The sequence below is a fragment of the Toxotes jaculatrix genome, chromosome 1, assembly GCF_017976425.1.
Source record: "Toxotes jaculatrix isolate fToxJac2 chromosome 1, fToxJac2.pri, whole genome shotgun sequence".
NCBI classification, from domain to species: domain Eukaryota; kingdom Metazoa; phylum Chordata; class Actinopteri; family Toxotidae; genus Toxotes; species Toxotes jaculatrix.
The window spans coordinates 28,548,859-28,563,384 of NC_054394.1; the positions used below are offsets into that span (position 1 = coordinate 28,548,859).

At 40.7% G+C, this 14,526-nt stretch overlaps 2 protein-coding genes across 4 annotated transcripts in view; both read left to right on the forward strand.

The window, feature by feature from the left end:
* The first annotated feature begins 807 nt into the window (after positions 1–807).
* si:ch211-210p4.6 (malignant fibrous histiocytoma-amplified sequence 1 homolog) lies at positions 808–13,787 on the forward strand. Of its 3 annotated transcripts, XR_005894295.1 has the most exons (12): positions 817–857; positions 1,705–2,599; positions 3,294–3,591; positions 3,704–3,890; positions 3,980–4,173; positions 4,610–5,109; positions 5,400–5,557; positions 5,641–5,815; positions 5,993–6,060; positions 6,162–6,774; positions 10,594–10,604; positions 13,776–13,787. XR_005894295.1 is itself a non-coding variant. In XM_041042072.1 (10 exons), the coding sequence occupies exons 1-10, from the start codon at positions 842–844 to the stop codon at positions 6,242–6,244; spliced, it is 2,559 nt and encodes an 852-aa protein (XP_040898006.1). In that variant the 5' UTR covers positions 808–841; the 3' UTR covers positions 6,245–8,049. The 3 variants fall into 3 exon arrangements, 2 of the variants coding, with proteins under 2 accessions (XP_040898006.1, XP_040897993.1); XM_041042072.1 differs by lacking the exons at positions 10,594–10,604; positions 13,776–13,787 and having other exon boundaries at positions 808–857; positions 1,720–2,599; positions 6,162–8,049; XM_041042059.1 differs by lacking the exons at positions 10,594–10,604; positions 13,776–13,787 and having other exon boundaries at positions 6,162–8,049.
* The window catches only part of mapk8ip1b (mitogen-activated protein kinase 8 interacting protein 1b), a 43,647-nt gene continuing 37,407 nt past the window's right edge, over positions 8,287–14,526 (forward strand). Inside the window, exon 1 of the mRNA XM_041042084.1 lies at positions 8,287–8,421. Within this exon, the coding sequence (XP_040898018.1) occupies positions 8,345–8,421 (77 nt within the window). The 5' untranslated portion in view covers positions 8,287–8,344. The remainder of the gene's footprint in view (positions 8,422–14,526) is intronic.

The following is a 14,526-nucleotide window of genomic DNA, read 5'->3' on the forward strand; positions in this document are numbered from 1 at the left end:
ATGATTGTTGCAGCACACACACGCCACAAAAACAAGCTGAAAGAAGATTAAGAATAGTTAATGTCCTGTTAGAAAACATTGCACATGTTCAGAGCAAATTTCAAATTATTCCATTTAATTATCTTGTGTGTGCGTGGAATATGGATGTGTTTTTAGCAGCGAAACTGTTAAAGTAAAATTAAAGATGGTACCAAGCTTCTGAACACAACCAGGCATTTTGCAATTTTGTCTACACCTGCAGCACAGTGAATGTGCATGAGTACAGGAGTATTAAAAGCCACAGTGCAGCACTTGTCACTTTGGCCCCATCTGGTGGTAGCATCAAGAATGACACTGTGGCAGAGAGGAGTCTGTTGAACGGGTCTGAGGACTGCAGAATGTGTTTAATTTCCCACAAATAATAAGTTGTTATCTCAGCAATAATAAATAATTATGAAATATTCAATGTACTTGCAGGCTGAAACATAACACAGTCACCAGCTGAAGACAATTTAGATCTCTATTTTCTAATCTTTACTGTTCTTTTTATCACGACTTGCATTACCCATATATTTAACTTAACTTTTTTCTGACGCCATATGTGCTTTTGTTATATCTGGGTTACAGACACAACAAATTCTGATTTACATAAATGTTGTTATTTGTCTTTTTATGTACAGGACCACACTGATTTCTCTTTACAATGGGAAACAAACTGCGGTGGTGTATTCCACTTCCCTAACTCTGTGGGGGAAGCTGGTGGTTTGCGTCAGTCATGAAGTAAGTAGCCTGTTCCACCCTCAGCACACTTCCTGAGGACATTACCAAACAAGACACCACTCCACAAATATCTGTGAAGAAAATGGCTGCTATGAATGGTAAGCAGACTAATATGCCCTTTAAATATTGTTAGAGGCCTGTGATTTCTGTTGGGAAGTGTTTGCTATGGTGTAGGAATATTGTATTGAGAGATTTTTGTAAGGGTTGCATAATACATACAGTACAACATTAGCATGTTTGAGGTAGGGAACATCCAGTGAGGTCTTATGCCTTGAAAATGTATTATTTCATATCCTGAAAACAACTTCAACGTAACTTTATGAGCAACAGACTTAACCCAAATACCAAACTAAACACTGTTAGTTAAAGTTAATGATTCAGCCAGTAGCGATGATTGAGTCACAATAGTCAGTTCATTTTGAGGATTTGGTGCTGTAGATTCATTTGTACACAGCGTTTACACATCGATCAGTATGTAATGTGTTTTATCCTGTTATTGATCAGGATATGGATATGGTGTTCATGGGGAACAAGAGCATCCTCATTAATTTCACCCTAAACATCATTAGAATCTTCTCCAGATTTCTGAACTTTCTCTGTTTTCTCTTCAACTCCATGACTTCATCAACACTTGTCTGACTTGTACCAACTTCAGACACATTTCTTAACTAAATTCAGAGTCCATAATGGAGTAATATTATTAGCTGTATTACACCATTCAGTGTTATGTAAACCTGCTCTGAGTAAAAAGTTCTCCAGTGAAGAGATGCAGTATAGTTTGTACTTGAACCCAATTTATGCTTGATGCAAGGAGTTGATGCAGCTCCTACTCTACATACTTACAGTGAAACTTTAGATTTATCATTCAGGATTTCACCCCGTCATTATGCTAAAAAAAAAATTGCTAAAATTAGAGCATTTTTAAATGCTCTAATTTTTAAACAGAGTCCATATCTGCAGATGTATTCCACACAGCTCACAGTTGGGAAGTATGGGACCTATCGGGACAGAATCTGAAGTCCCTTCCTCGGGATCTCCTAACACATGCTACGAGTGTGGATTTGCAGAGGAACAAACTGAAACGGGTCATCGGCATCTCCAGATTCACCAACCTGATGGAGCTTAATCTCTCCAGGAATAAGTTAGTGGAGTTTTCTCGGGAAATATGCTACCTGCACAAACTAGAGATACTCTACATGAACCAGAACAACATCAGATCCATTCCAGAGGGAATCTTCCCCCATCTTAGAGTGCTAAAGTTTGTAAAACTCAGCACCAATCGCTTGACCAAGCTTCCTTCAGATATAAACCAGTGCACCAGTATCACTCACCTGGACCTTTCCAGGAACTGCCTGCAAAACATCCAGCCTCTAATTGGTCTCCCAAAATTGAAGGAGCTTTTGGTTGAGAGGAACCAACTGACCGAGCTCCCATTCCAGCTCTTCCAGAGCGGTAACTGTGAGCTGACTGTGTGCAAGGCCACGGGCAACCCGCTCAGGTGCCCACCAGAGGAGGTCTGTGCTGGAGGGGTCATGGACATCCAGAGCTACTTCTGTCAAATGGAGGAGAACCCAAATACATGCCATGCCTGGACAGTCAAGACCATGTTCCTGGGCTCCTCCATGGCAGGGAAGTCCACACTTTGCCGCAGCCTGAGAGAAGGAAAGCCTGTGGTGGTGGCAGTGAAGGACCGGACCGAGGGAATTGAGATCAGTCAGCTGTACACCCAGGAAGTCCGTTTCCTTCTCTGGGACTTTGCAGGGCAGGAGGAGTACTACCTGACACACCACGTCTTCATTACACCACGAGCCCTCGTCATCCTTACTATTGATTTAGCCAGGTGAGCGAGTGAAATGATTTTGATAAATCATCTTTTAAGGCAGTGATTCCCAATTGTTTTGGCTTTAGACGGTGTAATGCCAGGCTCAGATTATTCATTATTTATTCATTCATTTTATTTATTTAAAACCTTGGAAGCCTCAGACTGAGAGAGAACCCTCATTTTCAGCTGTGGTGAGGTACTGACATATATAACTGAAATCCCATGGCAAAAAAATAAAATGTCTATATCAATCAAAACAAGGTGAAAGTAACAACTTTAAAAAGTAAAAGACAATGAGACAAATAAATAAGAACAAATGCTGATCCCTCCTCACTGCTTCAACAAGTTCTTTTTCTCATAGATAAAGAAAAACTTAGGTTAAATTAATATTTAATGAAAAATTAATAATAAAATTAAAGTAATAAAAGAATAGCACAATGTTTTTTTATATTAAGTGCTAAGACTACATTGTTAATAACTAAGAAATTAGGAGAAACAGTTCTAAGCTTAGACATGAGTACAGACTGAAATGGAGTTCGTATGGAATTCATGGATAAAACTATTTCACACTACATCATATTTATGTTTTCTCGGGTGGTTACTATGTCAAATTACATTCGCAGTACATTGCCTAAATTCCTCCCGTGACTTGGCCAAGAGACAAGCCAAACATATGATGATCAATCATTATCTGATTTTGATTTTCAATCAGATACAGCATTGTAGACCCACAGTCTTTCAAAGACCAACTGTGGTTCTGGTTAAACAACATACAGTTGCGTGTGCCAGACTCAGTGGTCCTGCTGGTGGGAACACACTGTGACCAATGCAGAGACCAGGAGGAGGTGATGGAGAAGAAGGACGACATCGAGGAGAAGGTCAAAACCATGTTGGAAAACAGGAGGCTGGTTTTAAAACACCAGAAGAAAAACCTGGAGGAAAACATAGACACCTCTTTGTTCACAGACCAGGTGGATGAACTGGATTGCCTTTTGGAATACAATCTGAAGGTAAGAATGATTTGATTGATATACAATACTGTTCATCGTATTACTGTCTAAATGAACTTTTCTAACCTTGCCTACACAGCCTTTCACAAAATGCTCTTAACCTTCCTTTCAGGTTCTGGATCTTGTGACTCTTGACTGCACAAGGACTGAGGATATAGCTAAGCTCAGAAGTCATATTTTGATGTGCATTCAGTCAGAAAGTGTGGCTCTGTGTTCCGAGAGTATCTTACCGAAAAGCTATGAAGAAGTGGAGCAAGCCATTCATACACTTGTTGCTCTAGAACAAATTCCTCAACATGGTAAGTAGGACTGCATACTTTGTTTAAAGAAAAATAATATTCTGTTGACTTTACATCACAATTAAAATGTGTTGTTTCTTCCTTATCAGGTATTATTCTACTTGAAGAACTGAGTGACTTAATTCTAAACCATGTTAAACTGAGCAAAGAGAGTCTCTGCTCCATCTTGCAATTCCTCTTGAGATATCTGCACCGTATTGGGGTGATTGTTTGGTACGAAGACATCGATGTACTAAGTGACAGAGTGTTTATCCAACCTTCATTCCTCATCTCAGTGTTCAAGGTCAGCAGTTCCCCTCTATCTCCCCTCTATCTCCATCAGAGAAAATAAACCCATAAAAAATGCAGTTCCTACACCAACACCTCAACCTCTAAATTACACTTTCACTCTGAAAATACAACAGAACAAATTCAAACCAGCTTCCTTGAAAATATATGCCCTCTGGGAAATTCAAATAATTATATCACAGTTTATCCACTCTTTCTGCTCACTGGGAAAGCTGTTTTGTGAATATGTGAAAATAAACATGAGAAACAAAATCAAGGAATGTACCTTAGCAGCATCTACACCCATTTTCTTAACCATGATGAAAGTGTATATGGGTCTTTGGCTCATTTGTTAGCTGTGGGGCTTCGACCGTATGTGGAGCAGTAATAAAATTCCCATCACAGATGAGGTACCACCATTTCAGTCTCCTCGCCTCTTTTTCTAAATACAGAGCATTGTGAGACACGACCTGGTGGAGTGTCTGGAGGGGGTATCCAGAGACCATCTCATGCAGGAGGGGGCCCTGGTGAAACAAAAGTTAATCTGGGTGGATGACTTGAGGTGCAGAGGGACCCTACACAATGCAGCCATGCGCATCTTGGTCCGCAGAGAGTTAGAGAAACTGGTCGTGGATGATGATGACTTGATCAGAGAGGTGGTGGGAACCAAGAGGGAGGAGGGCATAATACTCACCCTGCTGCAGTATTTCGAGGTCTGCCTCCCCACTCTTGTTGGGAGTCCCCTGGACCCCCAAGCGCCAGAGTTCATATCTGGTATGAAGCAGTGGGAGTCAGCCAGGGAGGCCAAAAGAAATCCAGATGGAGCGTGTCTCTTCCCCATGTACCTGAAGGATGACCTCATAGTGTGCCAAAACTGGGGTCAGGACAAGCAAGATGACCTCAGGGTTCACGTCTACTTCCTTCCTGAGATTCCTCATGGCTTCTTTCACAGGTAGCATAGCACAGGTTTCATCATTTGGCATTTTCTGTATCACGTATAAAGATTACGTCCATGATTAAATCCATCCATCCAATTAGCATATTGTTACTATACCCATTAACTGAAAGTAGCGTGAGATATGAGCAAGACTGAAGATGTCTTACTCTGTTGGAGCTGTTGGACCCACAGAAACACAGGTTGATTGTATTGAAAAATGCAATTTTAAACTTTTTTAAAAAAAAATTCTTCTGACACCTGTAAATGTCTGTAAATTTCTTGTGTCGACTGTGTGTAACCACCAGAATGATCATCAAGACGTGCTCCCTCTTCGCGACTCACTGGGTGGGTAAAGAGCAGAGTCTCTTCTGCTGTGGGAACAAGCTGGCTCTGGTGAGGCAGAGGAACAAAGATGAAGATCCATTCATAGAGATACGCTGCAGGAGACCTGAGAAGGATGAGGGTAAAAATCTATGACCGCTCCATCATAATGAAACCAAATGCTCTGCACAGCTACGGTGCAGACAGCTGTTTTTCTCTCCGCAGAGTTTCGGCCGTTGTGGGATCTGATCTTGGCCGTGATGTCCAACCTGTTTGTGCTGTCCAGGCAGTGGCCAGGAGTGACCCATCAGGTCCACACACCCTGTCCAGAGAGAGGCTGTCCACACTACTTCACCTGGAGAGACTGGAAGGAGCTCAGCAACACTAATTTATACAACCTGTAAGTGTTGTTTCACTTAGCATCAGTGTAAGGACAGAAAATCCAGGTCTTTTAAATGTATATTAATGAATGATAAACTTTTTTATGAGACTTGTCTGTAGGCTCCCACCGTAACTGCTCATTTAATGTGTTTTCAAACATTCATCTGTTGTTGCCGTTATCACATCTTTCAAACAGTGTGAAGGAGGAGAAATTAGTTTGCCAGAGAGGCCATACGCGACGGACCGAGCTGATTTTTCCAAAAGGTAAATAAATGTCTGAGTGAATGTCTAAAGTAAATTGAAAGAAAAGGATGTTTTGCTTTGATTTTTGTTTTTAATTAATCAGCAATGTGTTTTCACTTCAGTTCCTACTCTGAAAAAAGGAGACTGTTGGAGAACACCGCACCACGAAGATGACTCACTCCAAACGCTTACCTTTAACCTCTGAGGTTAAGACATAAGTGAGAGGAAAGAGGGGAGTTAAGGGAACTGACATGCACAAGAACTGGATCAACAAATGGAGCAATCAAATAAACCAAAGGGACAAACAAAGTCCTTCCCTCAGCTGGCTATGGATGAAAAGGTCATTAGGAAGCACATTGTGCTTCACATGAAAGATGACTGATTGGATGACAGTAATACTGCATTTGTAGTTATTACAGTAAGTTTTTGAAAATATTTGAAGGTAGGTGTATGAAGTGAGTCCAGTTACAGATGAAAGATTTGATGGGATGGTAAGAAAAAAGAGAAATTAAGAAAATAATAATAGCGTCTGTGTCATCACTTCCTGTATTTCTAAACGCAATGTGCAGTCTGTCCGTGCAAAAATATCGCCCTCTGCTGGTTTCTCTCTGACATGATTCCTTCGTGGTCTCAGTTCTTGTTCTTGACATGTCAATATCCTGTCTTCAGTGTGGGTGTTTTGTTTGTTTTACGGGACAAATAAGAGCTTTCGTTCTCAGTACTAAGGGGTTTTCTGTCTGGATGAATTAACTACTGTTGGTATCTGAATCTGCGGGAGAAAATACACCTGTCACATGCAGAACAGTTACACAGATTTGATGAATATGTTGGGTCAGATATTTCAGATCAGTTCAGTCTGATTCAGACTGCTGATATCCACCTAGCGGCGATCCACCTGTTTTTCTAGTCCCAGCCCTCTCCTCTCTGCGGGAGCTCCTGCTGCCTTTAAGGTCTCCTCGTAAACTCCAACTTTTAGTGGAAATACTAATGCACGCAGTGTGCTGTATTTTTGAGTTCTGTGAGTCAGAAGAAACGAAAAAATTACTAATCACACACAAGTTTTCATAGAGGAGGATACTTTATTTTGCAAACGACTGTTTTGTATCTCCAAAATTTTAGCTCATCTCAGATCTAGTATCCACGTATCTAAACAAAACTGTTAATTAGGCTGAAAAACACCTGCGTGCCCCACTCAGGCACTTACAAAGACAGCCTGGGCCTGTGCTCGGGTCCTCTTTGCCACACCAGGAAGTGCTACAATGGCTAAGAACAAAGGTAAACTACAGAAAAAATACAGAAAAAATATTATAATATATATAAGTATTTCTGTAACTTACATACAGATCTTATTTAGTGGTGGGAGATGACTGTGGACAAAGCAGTGGCACACAGAAATTCTTTTAACCCAAATAATTCAAATACTTTAGGCTGCATGCAGATTAATATCAAGTGATGCACGGGACATGTAGAAACAATGAATACATTTACTAAAATAAAGAAAACTAATGTTGCACAAACTGTGTGTGTTATGCATAAAATGTAAACGTTGACATAAGATAAAAACACTAAAAGTAAATAAGTTGTTGTGTGTTCTGGCCGCCACAAATCATGATAAAAACAAAGACACTGTTTCCATCATGACGTGGATTCAATTTGAGGGATTACACTTTATACAGATACAGAAAAAATATTGTGTGGCCCACATTCATCCATTTCTTTTTAATTAATTTATTTTGTACATGTCTTTTTGAACAGAGTAGTGTAACAGAGTCTGACTTGTGTGATCTGGTTATCTGTTCAAAACTGTGGTCCCACACACAATGAAATGATTTAGATTGAATAGAACTGTATCTGAACTGTGACTGTGACCTGTTCTGATCTGTGCACTCTAACACTGCAAATATTCTGGTGCCTGGCTTTTTAGGCATTTATACACATGACGTGCTGGTTAATAACCACATTAGAAATGTTTAACATTTTTTTGTACAATTGAAATGTTCAATTGGCTCTTTTCTTGTAGATAATAAAGTTAATCAAACATATAACATCGTCTTACCTATTTTTAGTCTGTATGTGAGCCTGATGTTCATGAGAAGAACCAATAAATTACAGGAATGGGCACTGAAAAGCAGAGCAAGTCGTCCAAGTTACCAAATTGGTTTAATCATTCTTGCACACTTCAGCCGAGTTGTCATTTTCCCCACAGCCCTCAAAGGCGGCACACTATCGCAGCATCGCCGGACTTCAGGTGTCTCTGCCGCGCGGCTGCACAGCGGAGCCAATGGAGGAATGATAACGGGGCGGCATGGCGGACAGAGAGAAGAGGAAAGCCAGCCCGACGTCTGGCCGCAGCATCCAGGTGAACTCCCCGGCCAGCTTCAGGTAAGAGCTCCGTCGGTAGTACCCCGGGCAAGAGGAGGGGGGGCCGAACCGTCTGCCTGCCCGCCGGGCTGAAGGCTGTGAATGAGCCCTGAGCCTCCGCGGCTCTGCAGAGCCGAAGGTGCTGATGCTGGGTGGACGGAGCCGCTGCAGCTGCGTTTGGCTGCTGTCAGCTTTGCGGATGGAAGTCGCAACGTGTTGTTGAGTGGGATGCGTTGTGTTTGGGCGTGTCTGCTCCCCGAGGACTGAGACGAGCCGAGTCCTCCCTGCATCTACCAGAACCATGCATTTTTAAATACGTCGTATACTTTCTGTTAATCTCCTCCGAACAAAAAATACTCGCAGCCCGCTGTAGACTGATTTTATGAGTTCCAGCTTCCAGTAATGAGTTTTGCTGTTGGCCTTCGGCCTTCTGCCTTCTTTATGGGATTTTTTTTTCCCTACATCAAAATGCTTTTACTGAAGGATAGTTTCACACTACAGTAGCTTCATTTTGAGCTTGATTTGTTATAAATATATTGCTGTGATATCGAATTGTTGTGATGTCTAAGTGTGCTGGTGTGGCGTACATAAGTGATTTTATTAACAGTGCTCTTAACAGCATATAGGCTATTAATCCCTGTAACAGGCTATTAGAGGAACTCGTGTTGTTTCTGCAGAACTCACTGGTGAGTTTACAGCAACGTTATTAGAGCTGTCAGTGCTCCACCTCCTCACTGCTTTGAAATTTAGCAGAAATCTTTGTAATAATATTTTATGGAAGGGAAATTTAAACCTGGAGGTTTGAAAATAAAAGAAACAAACCAACAAGTAAATGAAACTTAGCTAATGTTTTACAGCTTCGTTTTTTTAAATTTTTTTTTTTTGTTTGTTTGTTTTTTTAATTATTAGCTCACAGTCTGGTCACAGAATTAATCCATGGTCATTTTCACAATCAGTTTCTTTGAGAAATGTATCCTGTAAAATATCAGCTGTTTGCTGATTATAGTTGTTTATTTATTTATTTATGTATTTATTTTCTATGTCAGTTTAGTTTAAATCTCATGTGCTTCTTGGACTGGGACACTATGGGCTTTGGGAACATGAGATGGGAATTTTATTAATCTGTTGCATAAAAACATAATTGTTTCTGTAGATTAGTTGATACCAAAAATAATGTTGAAGAGCCACAGTACAGGTAACCCAGAGTTCATCAGGTAGGTGATCAGTTAGAAAATTCAACAGTTCAGATCAATTTATCATGCTTTTATGTACACACACACACACACTCACACTCAGAGACCCCTACAGTGGTGTCTGAGGAGAAGCTGTGATTCTTCAAAGGCATTACTGAGTGAATGGAGGCCTATGATCAATATTCCCCAGTGAGACAGCAACACACACACACACAGACCCACCCTCAGGCTCAGTCTGTCCCAGTCTCACTAACCGAGCTCCAAACACGCAGATCCACAAGCATCTTTCTGTAGATTTTCATCGCAGTGGCATCAGCATTGCTCTGGCAGCGTTTGATTTATCTGACAGAAAAATATATAAATAAACTTTAAAAAGAAGTGCCTTAAAGTTACTCAAACACAACAATCAAACCGCAGGGGGGAATGCAGTAGCATGAATTAAAGACGCGTCTATGATCCAGATGTAAACTAAAGCATTGTGTTATCAGCAAAATTCAAAAACACAAAAGATGAAACCATACAACCAGTGCTACTTAATCAGTCATGAATGTTAATGTCGAACTCTTAATTCAAAAACAGAAGAAGGGTAAAAGGACAATTAAGAAATTAATCAATTCCTTGTTTTAAACCAGAGCTGATGATTTAAAACATAATGTTTTATTCTCATGTTACTGGAGACTGAGCTGTATTGATTGATACCTCAGTGTTGTAGTAGACTAGAGAAAGAAAGCCAGATAATCCACAACCTCGGGTTTGGCCCAGTCCCAGAGCAGCCATATGTTGGCATGTTTTCCTCCGTCACCCTCCCTGCCTGTGGTCAAATCCTCCGTCTCTCCTCAACCTGCTGCCGTTAGAGATCTACTACTGTCTGTGAAGCTGTTTGTGTGGAGATATTCACAGACTTAGATGCAGGAGAAGCTAACTGTCAAATCTAGATCCAGTTCACGGTTTCTTTAGTTTTTTAACTGTGACCCTATTTTGGGGCATTTCTCATCATTAGAGACTTGTCAAGTTCTCATTTTAGTTTGATTAAAGCATATTTCTGTGTTGTTTTTAATAGTCTGAATATAAGAAAAAGAGATGGGGGATGGGGACACAAGGGATGAAAGGTTTTTTTTTAACTAAAGCAAAGACATCTATTACATTTCATCAAAGAAAGGCATCAATATTTCAGTCACAGAATCCTCTGCAACCCCTGATGACTTTTCCAAGGTTGGAAACTCTGATTTCGTTTTTGTCTTCTCACTTAACCAATTATACATATTAATGCTATCCAGAGGTGTAACGTACAGCTCTAAGAAGCAGAACGTGACAGATTTCTTTGAGCAGCTCATGGAGATATAGATATATGTTGTTTTTTTTATAAGATGATCTGAGGGTCCATAACTTTAAAGGCTTCATTTTCTGAGTGGACTGGTGCTGCACCCGCTGCACGACATTAAAACCCTGAAACCTTGTCGCGTTACACATCCATGATGGAACATGAACACACAGCCTAAAAAAGGAGCATTTGAACATCATTGTTGTGTTCATGCTGAAACTGAAGACAGCAGATCACCACTGAACATCAAGACACTGTAGGGCGTTGCACAGCGCTGCATTAAAAGCTTTGATTCAAGGTGTATTAAAATAGTGTCTTAAAATACTACGAGACAATGTGTAGCTGTGCAGCTGTCCTGTAGTTTTTAATATGAGATCAGGTCTTGCACTCAGCAGATGTTCAGTGTTAAAGGGCTCAGATTATGGTGTGAGCCCTGCTGTGTGCTTTTCTGTGTAAGTGGTACTTCAGTAGCTTTAAAGCTAAGTTGCTGTGTTTTGGTAGTTGTGCTAATGTCACTGTGGCTGAGCTTAGCATTCTCATTCACACTGAATGGGAAAGAGGCCTGTGCCTTGGTGAACTGTACCTTTAAATTCTCCTGCACTGCTTTGATCATCTGTGGCACTAGAGGGCGTAGCAGGAGATTCTTTAACATAAGCATGGTATTTATATGTTTGTGTATGTGTATGTGTGTGTGTGTGTGTGTATGTATGTGTGCAATGCAGTACACATAGAGCAACAAGACAGTGGCGGATTGCATTCTGTGGTGCATTATGGGAAAAAATGGGGAACTCATGACTAACTGGAGATCCTTCTTGAAACAAAACTAAACCTCATGTGCAGTTCAGTATCTGACTGATTTTTAAATGACAATAATGCCTGACACCCTAAAATAGGTACGAGTAAAAAGTAATAAATAAATGAACAGATGATTAAATTTATGGGAGCATACTTTTTTTTTTAATCTTCTTACTTGTTGCTGCTGTTGTGTCCAGTCTTGGAGAAAACTTATCATTATGTTTAGTCACAGCACTTGGTTAATGCTGAGGAAAGCTTATGGTTTAGTACAGAAAATAGATCACGATGACTGAGTCACAGTCTTTCCCTAACATTAACCAAAGTGCTTTAACCTAACCCTGGACTCTGGATGCTAACCCTGGACTCTGGAGTCAGTCCTGATCTCTGAATTAGGAATATGCACTGAATTAAGCATAAATTATGTCATTACATTCAGAAAACAGACCCATGAAAATAAAAACAGACTTGTTAAGCACCTGAATAATGAAAATGAGAGCGCAGAGGTGTCCATGATCTCTCTCTCTCTCTCTCTCTCTCTCTCTCTCTCTCTCTCTCTCTCTCTCTCTCTCTCTCTCTCTCTCTCTCTTTCTCTCTCATTCTCTAAGTCATTGACCCTCTTCTTTTTCTTTCATCTTTTCACTGCAGCTTCCAAACTGATGCGGCTCTGCTGACAAGATCTGCTCAGGCAGATGGATTCACAGGGTGTGGGATGTGAAAGGGATGTGAGAGAGAGAGAGAGAGAGAGAGAGAGAGAGAGAGAGAGGGAAGTTAAGGATATTTTGAGGTGTCGGTTTTTCTGATTCACTGCATCCGTCTTTCATTGACTTTGATGTTTTGTTGTGGAAAAAAATTGATTTCAGGGTTTTTCAACAGGATTAACTTGTATTTTTTCAGCTGACTTTCATCCTCAAACACACACAGAGAGAGAGAGAGAGAGAGGGGAAGAGAGAGAGAGAGGGGAAGGGAGAGAATTGAGCTGATTTGAATTTCATCCACAGTAGAAGCTGACAGGGTGGACAGTAATTGCTCTGGTTGCAGTTCCCCCCACACTGATAATTTACTGCTGTCGCTCAATTCTGCTGACAAGGCACGTTCCACCTGATGGCACCTCCCCACTGCTTATACAGTAAGCTCTCTCTCTCTCTCTCTTGCTCTCTCTCTCTTTTTCTTTCTCTCTTTCTGTACAAATTTTACAGCTTTAAGCTGTATCAAAAAAAAGAGAAGGAAAAAGATATGTGCATGTATACACATAAACATACATGTATAGACATGCATATACACATATTCAAGTAAAATTGCATTTCAGACTAACACACATGACGCTTCATTTTACTACAACCTCCTGCTTTGTGTTTGTGGAAGATGAGGGATGAGACGAGGACAGCCGCCGCCTTGCCGGCTGAGGAGGGTTTACTCTCTCAAAGGCTGTGTAAAACACAGGAACATCAGTACGACAGTTTCACGTGAGCATCTCTCCTCAGCAGGGCCTGCTGCCAACTGACCCCATGATGTAGTCCTCTTATGTCAGGTTGCAACAAACGATTGTTTGCCTTGTCCATTTACCTCTGCTGATGAGCTGCACAGGTATTAAATGTCCATACACACACACATACAAAATAAAACTAGCATAAATACTTTCTCTTAGAATACAAAACAGTTATTCTGTTGTTGAGTAGGGTGTGTGAAGCCAAGTGTGTGAAGCCAAGGTCATGCTGCATGTCCATATGGCTGCATATGGCTGAAGCTCGTGGTGTAGAAAAACAAGGATTTAGTGTCTCTGACCTTTGTAAAGAGAAGCTTGGAGTTTGGTTTTCCGAAGGAAAACTTTACTTGCGCACCTGTGTTAAATTGTAATGGATGCTTGTGCTGGGACTGTGTGGCTGATTGAAATGCATTTGGAGCTTTATAAATTGATTATTGGTCAGTGGGGGAGCAAAGAAAGATGATAAACAGCTGAAAAATGATCGTGTTATAAAGCTGTTATAGTTTACATGTACACAGAACAATCCAATCAACATTACAGTTGTTTTTTGCAGTAGTTTTCCATCTGATGAATGGAAGTCCAGTATCCTCTCTTCCTTATCTATGGTTTGATCTTCTCCGTCTGCTGAGAAAATCTCTGGCCCTTTAGCTGCAAAATGTTATTCTTCACCAGCTAGTTGCTAACTGAGTCTGTCTTCCATTTAGTTGGGGGGGGCAGGTAGCATAACTGCTGCCTGTTGCTGCTGGAAACGAGGTTGATGAGAGTGGAGTTTCAGACCAGAAAATCAAAGCAAATACCTAAAAGATGCTTAAACGCTCCATCAAGCTGCTCTGCAGAGCTGGCGGATAATACTGTGTACTCATCCCTCTGAGAAAGCCTTTTTTCCTGATGCACAGTCATTCATTTTCTTTTCAATTTTTTAGATATAAAAATATTGATTATGTTGGCTTTAACAGTCTCAATAAAGCCCAGTGTCTGTGTTTATGTTATTAGTGTAATATCCTTCTTGCTCAGCTACTTAAGCAGAGGTGAGAGACACCTCCTTACTTCTTATATTCATTGAAGCCTTTGGTGGATATAATTAGCACAGTGCTCCAATGTGCTAATGACATATGAGATGATGGAAGGAGGTTTTAAGGTCAGGCGGGGTTAATGGACTGTGCAGTTCTCAGTTTGTGGGTGTGTGTACAATATCACACACATGTTGTTGAGGGTCCATGTTGAGGAACCTTAACCATCTGCCTAAACAAGCAAAGACCAGGACAGGTTCAAAGAAAAGTCTGGTTTATTACAACTTTAATTTTTAACAAACAGTTTAGTCTTCGTTAAGCCAA

What these genes read in the sequence shown, in the direction of transcription:
- si:ch211-210p4.6 (XM_041042059.1), top strand. An exon ending in TCCTCATCTCAGTGTTCAAG is followed by an intron (nt 4,174 to 4,609) that starts GTCAGCAGTTCC and finishes TTCTAAATACAG; the next exon opens with AGCATTGTGAGACACGACCT. An exon ending in AACACTAATTTATACAACCT is followed by an intron (nt 5,816 to 5,992) that starts GTAAGTGTTGTT and finishes TCTTTCAAACAG; the next exon opens with TGTGAAGGAGGAGAAATTAG.